This window comes from Arvicola amphibius, chromosome 10 (assembly GCF_903992535.2).
Source record: "Arvicola amphibius chromosome 10, mArvAmp1.2, whole genome shotgun sequence".
Classification (NCBI taxonomy): domain Eukaryota; kingdom Metazoa; phylum Chordata; class Mammalia; order Rodentia; family Cricetidae; genus Arvicola; species Arvicola amphibius.
The window spans coordinates 62,002,380-62,024,516 of record NC_052056.1 but is presented as its reverse complement, the minus strand read 5'-3'; the positions used below and the strand labels follow the sequence as shown (position 1 = coordinate 62,024,516).

General features: G+C 43.1%; 2 protein-coding genes across 4 annotated transcripts in view; one reads left to right on the top strand and one right to left on the bottom strand.

The window, feature by feature from the left end:
• Window positions 1–18: 18 nt before the first annotated feature.
• Window positions 19–21,872, top strand: Ncbp2 (nuclear cap binding protein subunit 2). Of its 3 annotated transcripts, XM_038344771.2 has the most exons (6): window positions 19–154; window positions 3,222–3,403; window positions 4,846–4,984; window positions 5,426–5,493; window positions 21,324–21,381; window positions 21,481–21,872. In XM_038344771.2, the coding sequence occupies exons 1-5, from the start codon at window positions 77–79 to the stop codon at window positions 21,331–21,333; spliced, it is 477 nt and encodes a 158-aa protein (XP_038200699.1). In that variant the 5' UTR covers window positions 19–76; the 3' UTR covers window positions 21,334–21,381; window positions 21,481–21,872. The 3 variants fall into 3 exon arrangements, with proteins under 3 accessions (XP_038200699.1, XP_038200698.1, XP_038200700.1); XM_038344770.2 differs by lacking the exons at window positions 21,324–21,381; window positions 21,481–21,872 and adding an exon at window positions 6,842–7,107; XM_038344772.2 differs by lacking the exons at window positions 21,324–21,381; window positions 21,481–21,872 and having other exon boundaries at window positions 5,426–5,626.
• Window positions 9,272–22,137, bottom strand: part of Senp5 (SUMO specific peptidase 5) — a 35,715-nt gene continuing 22,849 nt past the window's right edge. The window contains exons 7-10 of the mRNA XM_038344769.2: window positions 17,067–17,204; window positions 15,208–15,291; window positions 13,755–13,805; window positions 9,272–12,973 (exon numbers count right to left, since the gene is read on the bottom strand). Coding sequence (XP_038200697.1) covers window positions 12,863–12,973; window positions 13,755–13,805; window positions 15,208–15,291; window positions 17,067–17,204 — 384 coding nt within the window. The 3' untranslated portion in view covers window positions 9,272–12,862. The remainder of the gene's footprint in view (window positions 12,974–13,754; window positions 13,806–15,207; window positions 15,292–17,066; window positions 17,205–22,137) is intronic.

Genomic DNA, 22,137 nt, shown 5'->3' with positions numbered 1-22,137 from the left:
CGCCGCGCACATTTCCGTTTCCGCCGCTGCCTGGCTCTTCCAGCCGTGGCCGCGTCGTGGTTCGTGTCTCTGCACCATGTCCGGTGGCCTCCTGAAGGCGCTGCGCAGCGACTCCTACGTGGAGCTCAGCGAGTACCGGGACCAGCACTTCCGGGTGAGGCGGCCGGGCCACGAGCGGGGTAGGCCTTGGGTTCGAATGCTGAGGAACGGTTCGCACTTGTCTTATTGTGTCTTCCTGCCTATTTTGTTGGGGTCTTAAAGTGCGAATGGGATCCTAGCGGTGTTTGGACATCACTGAAGCCCTTTAGCTCCTAGGGAACCTGAGACTTGTTTTAACATTCTCTTACTGCCGCTGCGGTTACCAGCACCGATGCAGGGAGGTTCGGGTGTGGTGGCTGTTTGATGGGCTTGTCCTGCTTGGGAAAGTGCCTGTAATGAGGAAGGAGGTATCCCTACGATGGCTCCGTACATTATTGCCGTTTTTTGTTTGTTTGGAGACGGGGTTTCTCTGTAGCTTTGGAGCCTGTCCTGGAACTAATAGACCAGTCTGGCCTCGAACTCACAGATCCGCCTGCCTCAGTCTCCCGAGTGCTGGGATTAAAGGCGTGTGCCACCACCGCCCTGCTCCGTTTTTGGTTTTAATAATCAGCCAAACACTGCCATTTGGCACTATAGCCCTTTGTTTTGTAAGACAATCCTACAAAGTGGGCAGTAAGTAGGAGACTCAAAGTTGAATCCTGTTTTTGCTGTCTGACGGGCATCGAAAATAGACAAGCCACACGAGTCACATCAAGGTCTGGATGACAAAATCCAGTACAGCCATTGACTACACAGAGAGACCCTGTCTCGTTTGAAAACGTCTCCTGTGTACCTGGTATGAGGATCACTTCTGCCGCTTTTTGCAGGTCTCACTACTTTGAACAGTTCCACATTAATACCTAACCGTTTGCCACCTACAGCTTCCTGCGTAAGACCAGGAAAGGAATCATTCATTTCTTTTGTCAAAAGCCTGTAGCTCTCTTCAAGTAGTAATAATTTCTGTCATGTGCATTTTCTAGTGTCTTCTGAATGCAATGTGTCAGGGCTGCATTGAGTGGGAAATTACATTACGCTGAAGCAGTAGACTGGATTTTACTTGTGGGAAAAGAGCAGCAGTACAAAGTGAATCCGCTAGCCGGGTGTGGTGGGGACATCTGTAGTCCTAGCTGTTCTGGAGACTGGGGCAGAAAGATCACAAGTTTGAGATCAGCCTGCACCCGTATGAAGAAATGTAGAAGTGATTGTTTTCTCTAATGGCTCATCTAAAGTTCTAAAACCTGATGCTGATTTGGGGTTTTGTTTGTTTTGGGATGGTTTTTTTTTTTTTTGAGATAGGCTTTCTCTGTGTAACTGCCCTGGCTGTCCTGGAACTTCGCCTGCAGATCCGCCTGTGGCAGACTCAGGAACGCTGGGATGAAAGCATACGCCACCCATCGTCTTGTTTGAGCACACAGTGACTACTGTTCCATAGATGTCACCTGGTCAGACCTGTCGTGATCTTAAGGCAATGCTGCAGTGGGGATATAGGACCAGAATTTTACTTTATTTTGCTTTTTTGAGGTCTCACTTACAGCCTGGCTGACCTGAAATTCATGTAAACCAGGCTGGCTTTGAACTCACCAGAGAATTAAAAGAGTATATACCACCATGCTCAGCCCAAAACTAAGTTTGAATTCTGGATATAACTCCTGTGTTTTTCCCTTAGGTGAAACTGTTTTCCCTCACATGTACAATGGGAATAATACATTAGGACCTACCACATAATAGTTCTGAGAATTAAAGAAAACAACTTAAATGTAGCTTTCTCACCTGCAGGCCTTTGTGCCTTCACAGGGGCAGGCAGAATCACTTGCGTATAGCTTCACGTTCTTCCTTTTTAACACTGTAGCTAGGAGGGCCAGAGAGCTGGCTCAGAGGTTAGCGTAGACTGTTGTGGAGGACTTGGAGTCAGTTCCCAGCACCCACATGATGGCTCACAACATCTGTAACTGACTCCAGCTGATCTGCTGCCCTCTTCTGGTCTCCACAGACACTGGCCATGCCCATGGTGCACAGACGTACGGGCAGGCAAGACACCAATATGAATAAAACAATATACCCAAAACAAAACACCCAAGAAACTATCACTTGGGAGATGGGTGTGATGATCCATTCCTTTTACTGAAGCCTTTGGTGGAGGTAGCAGCATGAATGTCAGGGGTTTGAGGCCAGATTGGGCTATGGTCTTACCTCAAAAAGCAAAACAAAGAAACTGGGCTAAGTAGACGTAGCTCAATAGGTAGAATGCGTGCCAAGCATGGGCTAAGTAGACATAGCTCAATAGGTAGAGTGCGTGCCTAGCATGCATGCAGGAAGCCTTGGTAGATCCTGAGCTGCACAGAAACCCAGAGTGGTGAACGCCTGTAGACCCAATACTTGGAAGGTGGAGGCAGGAGGATCAGAAATTCGGTGTCATCTTTGGTTACACAGTAGGTTCAGAAAAGCCTTAGCTACATGAAACCCTGTCTCAAAAGCAAAACAACAACAAAAAAGACTCACTTTTTTTTCTTTTTGTGGGGGAGGTGCGGTTCTAGACAGGGTTTCTCTGTGTAGCTTTGGAGCCAGTCCTGGAAGGAACTCACTCTGTAAACCAGACTGGCATAGAACTCACTGATAACCACCTGCCTCTGCCTCCTGAGTGCTGGGATTAAAGGCGTGCGCCACCACCGCCTGGCTTCAGAACTGCCTCTTATGGCAAGGACGAGTATGTCAGGGGTCAGGATGACACAAAGCTTTAATTTCCAGATCAGAAGGGGCATCAGGGTTTCACTTCAGATTGTAACTTTAAGCAGGCTCTATAATTTTCAAGTCCGTTTATTTTGTGTGTGTAATGCTTGTGGAGGGCACAGGAAATGTCAGAAGTGTCTCTCACTTTCACTTCTCTGAGGACTCTTGTTTCTGCTCTGCACTGTGGACTCCAGCCTCAAGGAGACTGTCCCATCTCACAGCTCCGTCTCCTGTTAGGAGTGTTGGGATTGCCCGTGCGTGACACGACATCTAGCTTTTCACTAGGAAGGGTTCCGGGGTCAAGCTCCACTGTCAGGCCTGCACAGCTAGCGCTTCACCGGCTGGGCATTCTATAGCCCTAAGCACATCTCTTTTGAGGTTGTAATGTTTTGCTTGGTCTCTATTTGAAATTGTAGGGTGACAATGAAGAACAAGAAAAATTACTGAAGAAAAGCTGTACGCTATATGTTGGAAATCTCTCCTTTTATACAACTGAAGAGCAGATTTATGAGCTCTTCAGCAAGAGTGGTGATATAAAGAAGATCATCATGGGTCTGGACAAGATGAAGAAAACGGCCTGTGGCTTCTGTTTTGTGGAGTATCCTTCTTGGGGCTCATCCTATGGCCCTGGCTAATCTGGAGCCCGTGCCTCCTGGGTGTTGTTTTTAAGGCACTAACTTACTATAATCCTATACTTTTCTCTCAGTTCTTCCTGAGTCATACTCTGTGAACTGGGAAACTGATAGGTGTTCTGTTCAGAAACTTCACAGATGAGTCTTTAAGAAAAAGTGTCTAATCCCAGCACTCGGAAGGCAGAGGCAGGTGGTCTCGGGTTCTAGGCCCATTCCACCACAATGTTTGGTGTCTGATTTTGGAGCCCAACACATTTCTTTCATTCTTTCTCTAGACATAAAGGACCAAAGTTTTGTGCCCTAGCAGCAGTAACGTAAAAAGGTTCACAGGAACGACAGGGAAAAAGATAAAAAGGCCCATAAGAACCAGAGTGTTTCCATTTGCCTGGCAAACATGTGGTCAACATTCATGCTAAGTGTACAAACCAAGCCCACTGTTGCTCCTTGGTTTTGCTCTGTCAAGCATTCATGGAACAAAAGTCATTAAATGCCTGCTGTTTACTTACTGGGCATTGTCTAGGTGTCAGGTGCTGGGATTTCACCACGTTTCCCTTCCTAAAGACAAGGAAAGACTAATCTAGACCAGCAAGTCCAGTGTCAATTATAATTGCTTAAGTCGATAATTGGGATTTTTTATTTATATATAAGCATGTCTGTGTTTATGCATGATTTTCCTTTTTGGTGGTAGTGATTCTTAAATTTTTTATTTATTCATTTTATATTTTTATATGGGAGTGCTTTGCCTGCATGTATGTCTGTACTACGTGCATATTTGATACCCTCTAAGGTCATAAGGCAGTGTCAGATCTGGGAAACACCATATAGGTTCTGGGACTTAAGCCCAGGTATCAGAAAGAGCAAGTGCTCTTAACCATTGAGCCATCTTTCCAGCCACCCCCACTCCCCCATGCCATTGTTTTTGTTTTGAGACAGAATCTTGGCATGAAGTCCAGGCTGGCCTCATGCAATCCCCCTGCTTCAGTCTCCTGAGTGCTAGGATTATGAACATGAACCACTATGTTCAACTTTATCATTGTTCTTGCCTAAGAAGTTTGTGGTCCAATATTACATTGACCATATTTTTCTTTTTTTCTTTTTCTTTTTTTCTTTTTCTTTTTTTGGTTTTTCGAGACAGGGTTTCTCTGTAGCTTTGGAGCCTGTCCTGGAACTAGCTCTTGTAGACCAGGCTGGTCTTGAATCACAGAGATCCGCCTGCCTCTGCCTCCCGAGTGCTGGGATTAAAGGCGTGCGCCACCACCACCCGGCCCATATTTTTCTTTTGCAAATCAAAACATGAACCAAATAATTATTAGCAGATATATAGGAAATCATGACTGACATAGTCTGGACAAAATGTCGTTTACCTATCCTTTCTGTGCTGTTGGTGTCCCTTAATACTTAACGTAAGATACTACTCGAGAGCAGACGCGGAGAATGCTATGCGGTACATAAACGGAACCCGTCTGGATGACCGGATCATACGCACAGACTGGGACGCAGGCTTTAAGGAGGGCAGGCAGTACGGACGTGGTCGGTCTGGGGGTCAGGTACGCTAAGGGCATAACTTTTAACTAATCTGCCTGGATTCCAGTTGTCAGTCTGTGGCTAGTCTTTGTATGAGCTTTTGCTTGTGAGTTTTGATGGGATTTGGGGGGTTTTCCTAAGACATCTGGCATCAAACTTGAGATCCTCTTGCCTTTATTTCCTGAATGTTGAAATCACAGATAGTGCACACCAGGACCAATGATAAGGAAATTTTAGACTTTGAAATATTCTGTACATTTAAGTGTTTCTGAACTCAACTCATGCTAGGGGCCCTCCCCCTGCCACAGTGCCTAGAACAAAAGCAAAATACACTCAAATGAGTATTAATGTTTATGCCTTGTTTGTTCATGGACACCCGAAAAGGTTTAGCTGTGCCTGGCATGACTGTAGGATTAACAAACAACCCACGGTGCTTTTTTTTTTTTTTTTTCTTTTCAATTAAGGTTCGAGATGAGTATCGGGATGACTACGATGCTGGGAGAGGCGGCTATGGCAAGCTGGCACAAAAACAGTGAGTGGTGAGAGCCCCAAGTACACAGCTCACTCTGTTGATGAACATTACCCAAGGTCTGATCAGTATCTCTGTTGCACTGGAAGCCACTTCTGGTTTTCCTCTGAACTATTAAAGACAGAATCCAAAACAATGCCTTTAATTCTAGTCTTATTAGGTTGACTTTTCTGTTACTAGGTCAAACCCGTAATCCTGGGCAACAGACTCAATCTGTGCCAATTAAACTGTCAGCCGGATACCACACGTCCTTCAGGGAGACTGGAAAATGTTAGAATTGACTTTACAAGTAGGTTGGTAATCTTCATGGAAAGTGAAATGATTTTTTACATTTTTAAGTTTGCATGTGGGTTGCAGAGGTTTTGCTATAGTCTGTAGCTTTGCTCTAAATTAGGGACAGGTGTTTGTCAACTGGATTTGCTTTTTATTTATATTGAAAATAGTTGGCACAAAAGTCAGCCTTAAGTTGTCTTGTCTGCTTCTGTGCTTTATATGTCAGGACTTGAAGTGTTCACTAAACACATTCTGCAAAAGATACAAATGTTTCACTGACAGTTTAAAACAAGAAACAACCCCCCAAAAGAAACAAAACCCCAGTCCCCACAGACACTGTTATGCAGAGAGCCTCTGCTATCCTAAGGAGTGGGGGAAGGGGAAGACACTGTCAGTAGGCACTGGGATGACAGTTCAGACACTGCCCTGACGTGGAAACTGCTCTTGGGGCCTTAGATTAGTTCTTCCTGTTTTCAAAATGACCTTCGAATTAATTGGGCTTTAAAAAGGGGCTTCAGCCAGGCCTATAATCTTGGCTGTTTGAAAGGCCGAAGCAAGTTCAGGGCCAGCCTGGGAACCTTTTGAGTCTGCCTCAAAATAGAAATAGAAAATGGGCAGGGGGAGAGACAAGGCACAGTGGTTAAGTACTCATGTGAGTGGTCCTAGGTTTAGTCCTCACGACTGTCAAGAGTTTTGCAAACTGGAAGTGTTTAAGAACAGAAAGCCTCTTCCAGGAACTGTCTGGCTTGTTTGGTTTTGAGACAGGGTTTCCCTGTGTAACAGTCCTAGCTTTCCTGGAACTAGCTCTTGTAGACCAGGCTGGCTTCGAAGACACAGGGATCCGCCTGCCTCTGCCTCCCGAGTGCTGGGATTAAAGGCATGCGCCACCACCGCCCGGCCAGCACTGTCTGTTCTTTTTCCCTGAAATCGTGCCTGCCGTGGTCCATGCATTTATACTAGGCTGGGGTCTCTAGAAAGGGAGTCTAGAGAATTTTGCATTTTCTTTCTAATATTGCATATGAATAATTTTTCGTGATTTTAAAAAAGGGAAATCTTTCACCTGTTATTTTTTTACTAGTTTTTCAAGGTTTGTGCAGAACACCTTTGAGGCTGCATTAAAAATGGTTTTCTTGGAGCTGTAACAACCATAATGGAACAACTTAGGAAACAAACACTTATGAGGAGACACTTGAGTTTTAAAATAAAGCTTTTATATTGTAGTTTGAACTGTTTATCTTATATTCTTTTGTAGTAAAATATAACCTAGATTTCTACAATCTTATGACCCAAAACCGTGGGGATTTTACCTTCTGTAACAAGTTTCAATAAATTTAGACCAACTTATTCTGTGTATACTTCCTTGCCTATAAAGAAGGACATATTTTGGGGCCCCCATGTCCTGGGACAGAGTCTGAATAATGTACAGAATTGGTATGTCCACTTCAGAGCGATACTTGTAACTGCTATGGCAGTGCATGAAGGGGAATGGTGGGCACCCTGTGAAACACAGGATGCACCAACCAACTACTACTGAAGGGGAGTGCAGAGAGGCTAGTTCTCCAGATAATGGACAGAAAAGAAACGAGGCTGAATTAGGCTAGGTCTTGGGCTTGAGGATGCTAATTTTGACGGTCTCTTTTCATATACTCCTTTGTCTTAGGGTTTTCTATTGCTGTGAAGAGACGCCATGACCACAGCAACTCTTATAAAGAAAAACATTTAATTGGGTCTAGTTTATACAGTTTCAGGGGTTCTAGGCATTGTCATTATGGCGGGACATGGTGGTGTCCAGGCAGACATGGTGCTGGAGAAGGAACTGAGAGTTCTGTATCTTGATCCATAGGCAGCAGGAGACTGTTCCGCAATGGGCATAGCTTGAACCTCAAAGCCTGCCCCCACAGTGACACACTTCCTCCAACGAGGTCACACCTCCTAACAGTGCTGCTCCCTACAGGGTGGAGGGGGCTATTTTCTTCCAAACACCACACTCTACTTTCTTATTTCAGGCATAATATCTGAACTATACCCCATTTTAATCAAAGAAAGTGAGCTTTCAGAGATGTATGCTAAGCTTGGTGTGGTGACACACGCCTATAATCCTATCACTTGGGAGACTGAGGGAAAGACGAGCTCAGGATGGAACTAAAGACACAGCCCATCATCTCTATCCCAGACAACAACAGAAAAACTAGAAAGCCCACAGAGACAGGCAGGCCAGATGTGTGAATGAAGAATAAGCAGCCATCCTGGGACCTGAATCATTAGCTTCCTGTGTATTGTAAGCTGAGGTAGAAAACTTGAGACTTGGTTTAGAGTTCTGCTACCTGATACGGTGGTTAGATACCACATGTGGCTACTTAAAAATAATAAAATTGGGGCTGGAGCAATGGCTCAGAGGCACTTGCTGTCTGCCAGAGGACCTGGGTTCACTTCCCAGCACTCATGTGGTGGCTCACAACTAATTGCAACCCTAGTTCCATAGGCTTCAGTGCCCTCCATGAGTATGACTGCATGCATCATGGTACACTTACGTGCAGGCAGAACACTCCTAAGTAAACAGTAATAACTGTTAGCCAAACGGGGCCGTGCACATCTTTAGTCCCAGCTCTAGGGCTTAGAGATGGCTCAGTGGTTAAGAATGCTGCCTGCTCTTCCAAAGGTCCTAAGTTCAATTCGACATGATGGCTCACAACCATCTGTAATGAAATATGGTGCTCTCTTGAGGAAGAGGACCTGGTCTCGTCCTCATCAACTTAGACCATGAAACTCAAACTCAATATGGACAAGTTCAACAGAACCACCATATACGGGCTGCCCATATCAGCATTGTCAGGGCATACATTTCTTTTTCTTTTTTATTCTAGGGATTAGTGGGAGGCAGAGGTAGATGGGTCTAGAAATTGAGTTCCAGGACAGCCATAGCTATACAGAGAAACCTTGTATCAAAAACCAAAATAAATGAATGTTGTAATTCTTTGCTGTTTGAGACACTGTGCTCTAGGTACTCCTGGCTGTCCTGGAACTCGCCCTGTAGACCAGGTTGGCCTTGAACTCAGAGATCCTTCTGCCTCTGCCTCCTGAGTGCTAGGATTACAGGCGTGCACCACCACACGTTGCAATGAAAAGAATAAAATTAGCCGGGTAGCAAATACCAGAGGCAGGCAGATCTCTGTGGCTTCGAGGCCGGCCTGGTCTACAAAGCAGGTTCTAGGACAGCCAAGACTATTAAGCAGAGAAACCTTATCTCAAAAAAAGAAAAAAAGAGAATTTGAACCCTGAGTTTTCAGTCACCCAAGCACACTGTGCTGAGTAGCCACACGTTGGTCATTAGCTGTGGTAGAGATAAGCTAGAGCATGCCCATCTAGGAAGGAGCGCCTGCTGCACTGCACAGCTCAGCAGAGCTAGGGAGGCTTCCAACGCCACTGTTTTTCAGAGAGCCTTACCACTGGAGACGTATGAGATACTAGCCACCTAACAGTATTATGTTACTCAACACGAGAACACATGTTTATAAAGGCATTTAGTTTATTTCAAAAAAATATTTTGCTAGAAGGGTTGAGTACTGACTGTAATTTTACATGATCATAATCTTTCAAGCGAACTTGTCTAGGTCTGCTTTTGTAACCCCAAATATAATAGCACTTCTTGGGTGCTATTCCCCAGATCTTAGGCATCTGCCAGCCAGGAGGCAGAGCCTAGCACAGCAGAAGCTATGCTGTGTAACTGTTGATTAACCTGGTCTCTTAACATATGAAGCAGAGCAGATAATCGGTGTATTTAATGTACAGTATTAACTCACTGTTTCTGACCGTGACCCACTCAGACCCCCGATTGCTTCTAATGTGGGGACAGAAACAGTGAACCACAATGGCAGAGAAAAGGGACAACTTACATTAGGCAAGTACTGGCTGTGTCCCCAGGTAGGTCTGTTACTGTTATACTCCAACCATAAATTCAAGATGACCATGATATTCATATTCAATAGTAAACACAGAATACAGTGCAAAGCCAAAAACACACTGAAATTATTGGCAGCAACTGCTTTTCTCTTCCTTGAGCAGCCAACTGAAAGTTAATTCTCATGATTGCCTAAGAAAACTAAAAGATGCATTAAATCTATATTCATTACTAGAAATGTAACAAAAGGAAAGACCACTGGAAAGAAGCAACTACAGCCAGATAAGTTTGCCAGGAGGACTGGGCAGCTTATTGAAGGCTCGTCATATATGAATAGCTTTAAGTTTGTGCAGGGTTTACATTCATCCCAGTGACATAAAGTCTGCCTACTTTATGGGCATCAACAGTTCAGCATCAAGCCAGTGACAGCAAAGCATTGCTGTCAACATCAAGACGACAAATTCTGCAATCTAGGACTTGAAAGCTAAACAGAAGTTTACATGTAATCACAAGAGGAGAAAGAGCAACTATGTATTCTAAAACCAAGGCTTACTAATGACAGAAACAGACTTAGAACATACTCAGAACATCCAACATTGAGGCTAAAGCAAGTTCAACAGTCTATCTGAAGATGCTGATCTTGTTAGAAGGGAAAGAGTAGTTACTTGGACCTGGACAGCTGAGTCTCTGTTCATTCCTGCATGCTTCAGTGCTGATGTAACCATTTCTCAGACTGAAGAAGTGGCAACTCAGCTCTGGACATTAAGATTCTCCCAGGCATTGAAAATACTAGTGCACCCATATAACCCAAACATCAGGGAGGCTGAGGCAGAAGGACTGCAAGTTTGAGGCCAGCCTGGGGTAAACAAAGACCCTGTTTCAACAAGATTCTCGAACACAACTGTAACTTCTCCATGAAAGGTCTGTTATTGAGGAAGTGAGATAATTCCTCACAAGACTTTTTAAAAGTTGGAGACATTTTGAGTCAATCATCTCATTGCTGGCTGAAACAGTATAGGCACAGCAACAAAACCCATGCTATAAATTTTAAAGAAGTTCATGCTGGTGTAATGTCTGAAAATCTTAAGATCATATCTTTAGCTTGGTGACACAGACCTATAATCCTAGCATCTGGGAGAGGACTGGGAATTCAAGGTCATCTTCGGCTACGTAAAGAGTTTGAGGCTAGCCTGACACTTGAGACCCTGCTCCCCAAACCTCTTCCCTAAGAGATCTTTAGGCAGTCTGGCCTGACATGGCTGACTGTAATTCTAGCTCCTCGGGTGTCAGGAGTATAAACAAAGCCAGGCTTAGTCACAGTAAATTCAAGACCAATGTAGACAACTTCATGACACACTGTCTCGAAATTCAAAAAGCACAAAGGAGGCTCAATGGTAGAGCACTTGCCTAACACACAATCCCCAGAACCACAAGAACAGAAGAGGTTTATCTTCCTCTAACTTTTCATCACCCCCAGTGGTGACGCAACCTTTACCTGTGACAACATAAAGTACCTATACTCTCTTAATGACCTGAAGCACAAGAGATGCTGACCTGGTTTTATGCTTAGGTCTTTTGAGGCTGGGTGATTAAGGAGAAGAGTGAGCTAAGGCCACTGCCCAGGGTCCATACTGCTATAGAGGATCAACCCTTACTGCAGCATAAGTCCTGCTCAGACATTTTACCTTTTTTGTTTTTCAAACAGCTTATGCCTAACTGTCAGTTTTCTTCTGTCATTTACTTGGTATTTTTCTGCGTAAGCTCATTACTCTTGCCTCCTTCAATTCAGGAAAAAATAACTGGCTAGGCCTGCTATGCATCTTACTTATTTTCCCTTAAAACATGTCAGAAAAGGCCAGCCTAAAGATGCAAGATCACCACTTTCCTCCTAACACAGAACAGCCTGTCCACAGAGAGTGGAGTTAAATAAACAGGCAGTTTTTGAGTACAGGATTCAGATTATCCTTACAGAAACCAAAAGAGCCCTTCAAGATGCTGAGCCACCAGAGAAGACTAAAAACCATTCTTCACGTGCTCTCCTAGAGACCTGGTGTTGCCTCCCTTCCCCACTATGTGCAAGACCTCGCCAGTCTTGTACTTTGGATGTTTGTATCTCAGACACCTTAAAGCAGAAACATTTTTGGTAAATCTGAAATACCTTGGAGAACATGGGAGGCAACAGAGAGAGGTGATAACTAGGAAATTACTTTTATGAAAAGCCTAATTTTCATTTAACCATTGGTTTGGTGGATGCTAAATTAGTTATTTTTTTTCACAAGTCAAACCCAGAAAAAAAGTTCAGCATCCCAAGAAACCTTTATGAGATTTAATCCATTATTATAATTCTTAAGACCAAAATGGAAATCTTACTGTAGGGTATATTAGTATGCACCTGTATTCCAGCCCTGGGGAGACAGACATGATTGGCCTGAGTTCCAGACCAGCCTAACTACTATGAGTTCTAGTACAGCTTGGGCTACATAGACTTTGTCTCAAAACAACAAAACAAAACAAAACAAACCTTTCTTTAAGGTAACTGGCCCCCAAGGATGCTGCTTTTTTTTTCTTTTATCTTTTTCTCTCAAACCTTAACTCTTCTCAAATCAGCACTGTGCTTGCTAGCACTGTGTCCCTAAGCAGAACAGTCCCATCTCCCCTCAGAAGGGAGGCATCTCATGCTCAGACTCATCTGAGGGACATCAGCGAAAGGTGCCGAGTTTAAGTAAAGCATGACTGGCTTTTTCACAACCACTCCTAGCTCCCCCTTATGCCATAGGAAACATCTATTCTGAGCTACACTGTATCAAAAACATCTTGCATTTTTAGGTTCTGGGGTTAAATTTTAAACCTGTATTCAGTTCACATCTAACTATGTTTCAAAAGCTGCACCAAATCTACTAGGCTTTTTTTTTTTAATACTCTTTACTGCATGCTCTGTCTATATGCATGCGTTTGGATAATAAATATTAAATATGGGAGGGATGTATGGAATCCATAAAGTTAAAATGAAACTAAACCGAACATTTAAAAAAGTACATGATAGCAGGAGAAATGAAGAAGGGCAAAAATAAATTTGAGGTAACAATAGTGGCCCAATACCACCAATCTGAAATAGCTGTAAAAATTCAGTAAGTGTTTGGAGATTCAAGTAACAAACCATTTGCTCCAACATAGCCAGCCTTTCGGAGTCCCTGCTGTGTCTCAGTCCAGGAGCCGGCACTCACACAGCTCCTTATAGATCCTCTTCCGTACTCGAGGCATGTCTTCTTGAGAAAACTGGAAAGGCTGCTCTAGGGCGAGGCACTTGCAGTACTGCAAAAGAAAAAAAAAAAATGTGCTCTGTCCCAGAGACACCTGGATGGCATGTGTACAGTGCTCCCACCCGTGCCTCACACACATGCACACACACGCGCGTGCACACAGACACACACACAGGAGCGCGCACACACCCCTAAAGTTAGGTCTGATGCTGCAGAGTAACGTTGTGGGTCTTGTAAAATCATACTGTTTTTGTTTGTTTGTTGTTTCTAAAGACAGGGTTTTTCTGTGTAACAGTCCTGGCTGTTATGGGACTGTTTGTAGACCAGGCTGGTCTTGAACTCACAGAGATCTGCTTCCAAGTGCTGGAATTAAAGGTTTATGCCACTAAGTCCAGCTTGAGAATCATGATATTTTAGAGCACTGACTTCCAATGAAAGTCAGTTTCCAAGCAAGTGGACAGCTAGGCACCCTTCCACTCTGCTCGAGTACAGCTTGCTGAGCCTGTGTGCACTTGGACCTCACAGGAAAAGTGACTCGAGTTTCCTTATAAACCCCCAACATTCATGAGGGGTGAGGTGTTCAGTGGGGCTACCTCCCAAGGTCTTTGTAAATCTCTGCGTTCACGTGTCATTTTATTCTCCCATAAATACATGTCCTTCTCTGACACAGCATCCTAAGATCCCCTGCTCACTGTCAGTTCTTCCTAAAGGTTACATCCGCAATACAGCAACAAAGGGATAGTGTTGTCTTCCCCAACACTGTGAACAACAGGACCACCGTTTCTTCTCTCAAGACACAACACGCAGTTCACACACTGTGAAACAGTATTTACCTGGAGCACAAAGACTCCACAGTCACTGTCATTTTTCTGTTGTGGAATACACTGAAGAGAAAAAGAAGATGATCATTAAAACAGACCAGATGTCTCTCCACACAAGAAAACTGCTCCCAGATAACTAATCTGTACCTCTATACTGTTCAAATACCTTAATAAGAGAGGCCACATGAAAAGACCTTTCAAGAGGCAACCACACTTTAAATGTGGGAAATGAGAAAAACAAATTTAAAAACCACTTTAAAGACTAGCTATTAGTTGTGCTATCAATTCAATGACAATGAATACAAGTGGCCCTGAGGATCAGAGCACACGCTGGTGCCCAGTGCTCATCTCTGTGCTTCCTGGCTGTGATGCAATCAACCAGATGTCTCACGCCTCTGCTGCCATGCATCCCCTGCCGTGATAGACTATACTCTCCGACTGAACACAATTAGACCCCCCCCCCTTTGTCAAGGATTTCGTCACAACAATGAAAAACAATTACCTAATACAGTTCCTCTTTATAGCCTTAACTTTTTACCTCAGATTATACAATTCTGCTGTACTCTTTGAAGTAAATCATAAAGGCAAAGAATATGCTTCCAAAAAACTGGTTACTGCATCTAAGACAGGAATATGGAAGACTGTAGAAGGATGTAGCATACCTGGATGAGCTAGATGGATAAATCAGTAAATCAGACAATTTTTTAAAACTAAAATTCTATAAGTTCATTTCTTATGTGAACTAGTATGTAGGTTATTAGGAACAAAAAATAAAATTTTAAAGATTAGTATTTGGTTCAGTTAAAAGATGAACTAATCTTGATCTTTTTTTTTTTTTTTTTTGGGGGGGGGGGGGGCGGGTTTCGAGACAGGGTTTCTCTGTGGCTTTGGAGCCTGTCCTGGAACTAGCTCTTGTAGACCAGGCTGGTCTCGAACTCACAGAGATCCGCCTGCCTCTGCCTCCCGAGTGCTGGGATTAAAGGCATGCGCCACCACCGCCCGGCTACTAATCTTGATCTTTTGGGCTTGGGTTGAACATTTGTCAAAACTCTGCCTATAAAACTAGGTCAATAACCTAGACAGACCTGAGTTCAAGGACCTGCCTCTAACAATAGTTCCAATATCCAGTTTTCTTGTGTATGTAATAAAGATGCCTCTTAACCCTAAAGAATTGCCTGCCACACAGGTTGTAAGGATCAAATGAGATCATTATAAGGAAACAGCTGGAGGGCTGTGTCTGCCTCAGCACATCCACCAATTAGAACACCACACGATTACTAACTACATCAAGGATGACATGATTTATGACTCTCAGTAAGTACCGGGAAACTGAGCCTCACGATGATTAAATACTAACTAAGATTTTACTCTGATTGGCCTGGGCTCTTCAGATCTCCCAGCAGCCACCGCCCTTGGGCCACTGTCCCCCTCGCACAGGCTAGAGTCCCAGCTGTGTCAAACTTACCTTTGTAACAGCAGTCTGCCAACCCTGAAGAAATTCAGGTCTGTTTTTTTCTCTGGCTTCAGTCAGCAAATACTTTCTTATATTCTGGTTAAAAAGAAAGCAACACACATGTTGTTCCATTAGCTGGTGAAAATATGGAAGCTGACCAATCAGATAGAAACGAAGGAAGAGCAGCTGCAGTCTGTACTACTGCATGGCACTTGTTAGTTTCCAGCTAGAACTGCCCTTCAGGCTCCCACTCAGATCTGGACTGAAGTAGGCACTTAAGACTTGACCCTCACTTTATGAGGTCAACTTGCTACATTTGAAACCTTGTCTTATATCTAAAGACAAGAAAAACATGGCAGAAAGCATTAATAACTAAAGTTAAAGAACATTCCGGCTCTCTTGTCTGTTTCTCAGGCCCTTTCCCAACCCTTAACTCACTTGTAGAGATGCAGTTAACCATTTTCTCTAGGTCTGCCATGTGTGCTAACTTCTAGACGTGAGTAAGTTTTACTCCCTCACTTCGTGGTTCTGAGGACTGACATGGGCCACGTGTATGGTGAGCCTGGACTCTGTCACTGAGCTGTAACTCCAAATCTGACAGACACAGATTTTGTTATACAATTAAATTTATCAAGCGGTTCCTTGGTGTTTTCTTCTTCTTTTGTGTAAGAAGGCCTTCCCTACTCCATGAATGAATAAAACATTTTCTATATTTTATCCAAGATTTCATGCTTTTTTTCGCTTTTGAGATAGGGTCTCACTATGTGGCCCTAACTAAGCTGGAACTTAACAAATCTACTTATCTGCCTCCCAAACCCAAGGATTAAAGACATGGACCACCATGCCCAGTATGTTCATGTTTTCTATCTATAGTATTAATGCAAGCCTCTGTATTTTTCCAAATAGCAAATTTTTCCAGCTCAACAATTTGTCTTTTCTCAATTTTACCATATACTAAATTCTACACACACAATATACAGAGAGAGAGAGAGAGAGAGAGAGAGAGAGACATGATTTTTCATGGATACTTTAAAGTGGATGTTCCAATCAATCTATATTCTTCAGCTGATATAAGTACCATTTAATTTTAAAACTTTGATAACATGCTTTGACATCTACCCAAGGAGTCTGCCTTCGCTGTTCCAGTCCAAGCTTATGCACACGTCTGTCAGAGGGCCGGGTCTGTAGTCCAGTGAAGCGCTTGTCCAGCATGCACAGCGCTCTGGACTCCTTCCCCAGCACCGTATGAACAGATGTGGTGACACACACCTAACATCTCGGCACTTGAGTGCTAAGAGCAGAACCAGGAGTTCAAAGATATCCTTGGCTACATAGCAAGTTGAAAGCCAGCCTCAGCTATATTAGACCCCATCCCTCATCTCAACACCAAGCATGGCACTGTATACTTATAATCTCAGGATTTGGGAGGCTGATAGCTGAGCTGTCTAACTCCAGTTCCAGGGTACTCGACAACCTCATGTAAACAAAACACCAATGCACATAAATTTTTTTAAAAATGCTGAATCCAGCCAGGTGGTGGTGGCTCACACCTTTAATCCCAGCATTCAGGAGACAGGCAGGCAGATCTCCGAGTTCACAGGCAATTTGGTCTACAGAATGAGTTCCAGGAGAGCCAAGGCGGGACAGAGAAACCGTGTAAAGAAAAACAAAATAAATAATAAATAAAATGCTAAATCCAACTAGAGCACGCCCCTCCAAAGGGGACCTCAGACCTGACAGCTGGGTCACCTGCCCTGACAGCTGTCCTCTCACTGCGAGGTAGCGGCTGACGTCAGCTGTTCTGTCTAGAGCTACCATCTGTCATGGTCAAACACAGATTAAAAATTAAAATAGGCAGAATAGTAACTTACCTCTACACAAAATTTAAAATGAATGCCTTGGGAATCGTAAAATGAAATAATTCGATTGGAGAGCGTCACAGTAATGAGAGACCAGTGGACTTCCAGGTGGATAGGAATCAGCAGAAGGCTCTTTTTAAACAAATCCACCTGGTGAAGAGAAAGAGCTATCACCACAGAGCCAACGCCCATCTGCTGACCTCTGACCTGCTAGCGATCATAAAATGGGGATGTGGTAAAGCAGAGTGTGAACAGTGTCTTGTCTTAAAGGCCATGTTGTAATTACTAAATTAAAATGCTCAAAAGTAAGACAAATAGAAAAATATTATTTTTCACTTAATGTACAAAAACTAGTTTGGTCAACTGTTCTGCTATGACTTAACGTATTTATTATTACTGTGAGGATGCACATGCATAATGCGTGTCAGAGGACAACTGTGTGCAGCTGGCGCTCTTCTTCCACCTGTGTGTGGGTGTTGGCTTTTGTTTTAGAGCACTGCTAGGGAGCCGAGCGTATACTAGGGCTAGTATTAAATAGTACTAAAGACAACAAAGTTTAAAAAAGTAAAGATTATGCAACCTCAAGCAAATCTGTTTAAATTCAAAGATTGGTTCTTTTCCTTTTGCTTTATCTGTTTTACTTGCTCTTCTATGCTGATTTCTTAAGAGTGTGACATGTAGGAAACAGTAGTACCTACCTTATGCAGTCCTAAAGAACAGGAGAACAGGAATGCACACACTAGTGTGTTTCAGCACACCTGCACCTTGCAGTCTCAGCTCCAGTGTTAAAATGGACAAAACTTGGGCTGGAGACAGCTCAGTGGTTACAAGTACTACTGCTCTTCCAGAGGACCCGGGTTCAATTCCCAGCACCCACATGGCAGCTCACACCTGTCTGTAACTTCAGTTTCAGGGGATCCGACACCTTCACACCAGCGCACAAACAATAAAGTTAAATAAATCATAAAAAATATTCTTTATAAAAAATGGAGGGCTGGAGAGATGGCTCAGCCGTTAAAGGCTCACAACCAAAACCAAAAGAGTCCGGTTCCCGGCACCCACCGCTGTCTCTCCAGCCATTGATAACACTATACACCCTTTAGCGCAAATAGGTCCTTAAAATCCTAACCTAGGCAGTGGTGGATACCTTTAACCCCAGCACTTGGGAGAAAGAGGCAGTCAGATCTCTCTAAGTTCAAGGCCAGCCTGGTCTACAGAGCGAGTTCTAGGACAGCCGTAGGAAAACTGTCTCAGAAAACAGAAAATTCCTAACATGCCCTTTATAGCCTAAAAACACTTCTTTTATAATCTAGAAAAATTGCTATTCTCCTCAAACTTCCAATGGATGGAGATGGTGAGATAGTTCAGCAGGTAAAGGCACCTGCCCACAAGCTGATGATCTGAGGTCAATCCAGAACCAACACTGTAGAAAGAGAACTATCTAATCTACTACATGGGAAGTAGAAAAAGACAAGATCTCCTGAGTAAATTGGGAGCATGGGGACCATGGGAGAGGGCTTAAGGGGAGGGGAGAGGAAAGGAGGGGAGCAATAAAATCAATAATAATAAAAATAAATAAACTTTCAAAAGAAAGAAAGAAAGAAAGAAAGAAAGAAAGAAAGAAAGAAAGAAAGAAAGAAAGAAAGAAAGAAAGAGAAAGAGCTGTCCTCTGGCCTCCATACCTGAGCCATGCCATGTGGGTACTCAGACACGCATACATAATAAATTGATGTAATTAAAAATTCCAAAGGATAACAAAGTAGTAGGCAGTCCATAAACACCTATAAAAAGTGAGTTAGCGGTGCATCAGCACATCACGTAATCCCAGATTTTGGGAGGTGATAGCAAGAGCTGTGCAAAGTCATCCTCTGCTAGCAGGAGAGCTCCAGGAAAACTGGGCTAGAAGAGATCCTATCTACAAAACAAATAAATACAAAGTTGGGCACAGTGGCACGTGCCTAGAGTAGAATAACACACATTTAAGACCTGCCTATGTAACTGCAAATTCCTAAAGTTTGGGGCCATCAAGATGGTACAGGTCAAGGTGCCTGTTGTGCCTGATGACTAGTTCTGATCCTAAAGGGGAGAGACCCTAGTCCGCAAAGGTGCTCTTTGCCTCCCAAGTGCTGTGGCATGCGTTACTCCTTTCCTCGATTGTTTTTCTGTCTTACTGTTTGAGTCTCTTACTGAGTCTGAAGCCATGCACGGTCCTCGTGCATGAACTGTGAGCATCTTATCACTACACTACCTCCCTGCCACCTTTTATTTTTATTTTTCTTTATTTTTTTAATAAGTTTTTAAATTTTTTCTTTTAAAAAGTGTTTTTGACCAGAGCAGTGATGGCGCACACTTTAATTCCAGCACTTGGGAGGCAGAGGCAGGTAAATCTCTGAGTTCAAGGCCAGCCTGGTCTACAGAGCTAGTTCCAGGGAAAAGGTTTTGCATGGTGTTTTATTCTGGAGTGCCATGTGGAGGTCCTAAGGACCTCTGCCTGCTGGGCCATCCTCCGGGCCCTTATTTTCAATCTGATTCACAGTAAGAGAAGAATGTCTCTACAACTTTCTAGTGGTCAAGTATATGATCAGTTCTTACAAATACCCCTTGGGTAGAAAAATAAATGAAGCTGGTTTGGATGGCAAGTTTGTGGCCAGCTTGGGTACATACATACTGTATATCTACATGGGGAATAAAGGGGAGCCAGAACCCCAAAGCTAGGTCTGGTCTTTAAAAATAACCTTTCCGCCCCACATTTTATTTTTTGTATTTTAATTTTTGTTTTGTTTTGGTTTTTGAGACAGGGTCTCTCTGTGTAGCTCTGTCCTGGAACTCACTACACAGACCAGACTGGCCTCAAACGCTGCCTGCCTCTTCCTCCCCAGTGCAGATTTAAGATGTGCTCTACCATGCCTGGCTTCCCCTGCATCTTAATATTTATATATTGTGTGTGTGGACAATGCATGTCACAGGTCACGTGTAATCAGAGAACCACTTCAAGAGTGAGTTCTCTCCTTCCACAGCGTAGGCTCCGGGGACTGACCTCAGGTTGTCAGGGGCCGTCTCACTGGCCCACATATTCTCTTTTGAGGGGTGTAATGATCTATTAATTATATACCTGTGCAGTTCTACTGAATGTATTAAGTTTTGTGAGCTTACTTATTGTCTATGAGGTTTACTAAATGAGAGACATCTGCCACTAGCGATGTATTTTTTAAAGAGATTTATTTTTATTAGTATGTTTGAGTGTGTGTATACAAGCATATGCATATGTATTAGCATGTGAGTGTAGGTGTCTGAGAGGGTCAGAAGGTACGATGTAGACAAGGCTATCCTCCAGTTCTCAGTGATCCACATGCCTCTTATTCTGAGTGCTGGGGGTTTGGGGATTAAGGGCAATTTATTTTCAAACATTCATTTTCATACTGTTTTGTTAATTTAGCATTTAGCATATGACTGAAATTTTTTAGTTATCCTAGTTTGAGAATTACGAGAATAGAATAATTTATTTTCACTTAACAAAGTAATGATTATTTTGCTACTATTTCCTATGACCATGGCCAATAGTCTCTAAGCAATCATGACTATATAATGACCCTAAGGATGGTAGTGTTTAGGACTCAAGCATTTTATGTCTAACAAAAAAACATGTCCTGTGACATGAATTATCCACACACAAAAAACTTCTATGTGTTGAGTGTTTTGCCTGCATAATGTAAGTGTACTACATCTATGCCTGGTGCCCCCAGAGGCAAGAGAAGGTGCCAGACATAGGCACCAAACCTAGGTCCTCTGCAAGAGCAGCCAGGGCTTCAGCCATTTCTCCAGCTCCACTAAAAATAATCATAGTAAAATGAAAAGAAAATCTGTAAGAATTAATGGCATGCCTTTAATTTCTGGCTTTGTTAGAATTTTGTCAGTTTAAAATATATTTACTGCCCAGTGGCAGCAGTGGCAAACGCCTTTAATCTCAGCACTTGGGAGGCAGAGACAGGCAGATCTCTGAGTTTGAGGCCAGGACAGTTAGGGATACACAGAGAAACTTCATCTTGAAAACATATGTGTATATACATATATACATACATACATACATATATATATATGTATATACACACCATATATACGTATTTACTATAAGAAATAGTGACACAAATCCATGAGGTTTACCAATGACTTAAAATTCCATGAAGCTGAGGTATCAATTTATTTGAGAATTTAATTTTACTAAAATTAGCAATCTCATAAGCATCTTTTTACAAATCTTTCTTTTTCCAGATTTCTTTAAAAAAAAGACCTAGTGATTGGATCATCAAAAAATTGAAATGAACATTTGGTAAGTTTCAATATATATCATGACAATTAGCATTTTGCTGTGTGTTTTACAATGTGTTTAGTGGTTTGCTAAATATAATCTCCTCTATTCTCCCAACAGAGTAAACCTGTAAACTCCTCTACAGAGGGCCTGACTTTCAGGATAGTTAAGCAAGTGTGCTCACGCTACAGCCAGTTAAGTCACCAAACTGGAATATGAATTCTAGCTCTCTTAGATTTGTATACTTCAGACACTGTACTTGTTATAAAAATTATTTCCAGGTCTGGGGATATGGCTTACTTAGTAAAGTATTTGCCTCTAATCCGCAAAGCCCTGGATTCGATCCCCAGCATACATAAAGGAGATGCTGTGCTCACACTGGGAATCCCAGCAGTCTGAGGCAGAGGCAGAGGCAGAGGCAGAGAATCGGCATTCAGTTCAACCTCAGCTAGGCAGGAATTCCAGGCCAGCTTGGAATGTCTAAATAAAGTAATAAATCTTATTTCCATCAACTTAAGAGTTATTCCTGGTTTTGTTTGTTAGTTGGTTTGAGACACGATTGTATAGCCCTGGCTGATGTGGAACTTGCTATTAAACTAGACTTGGCCCTGAACTCACAGAAATCCACCTGCCTCTATCTCCTGAGTGCTAGAATTAAAGGCTCATGTCACCTTGTCTGGCTTTTTAAAATAACAAGAAAAAAAAGAGTTTCAAACCGGGCGGTGGTGGCGCACGCCTTTAATCCCAGCACTCGGGAGGCAGAGGCAGGCGGATCTC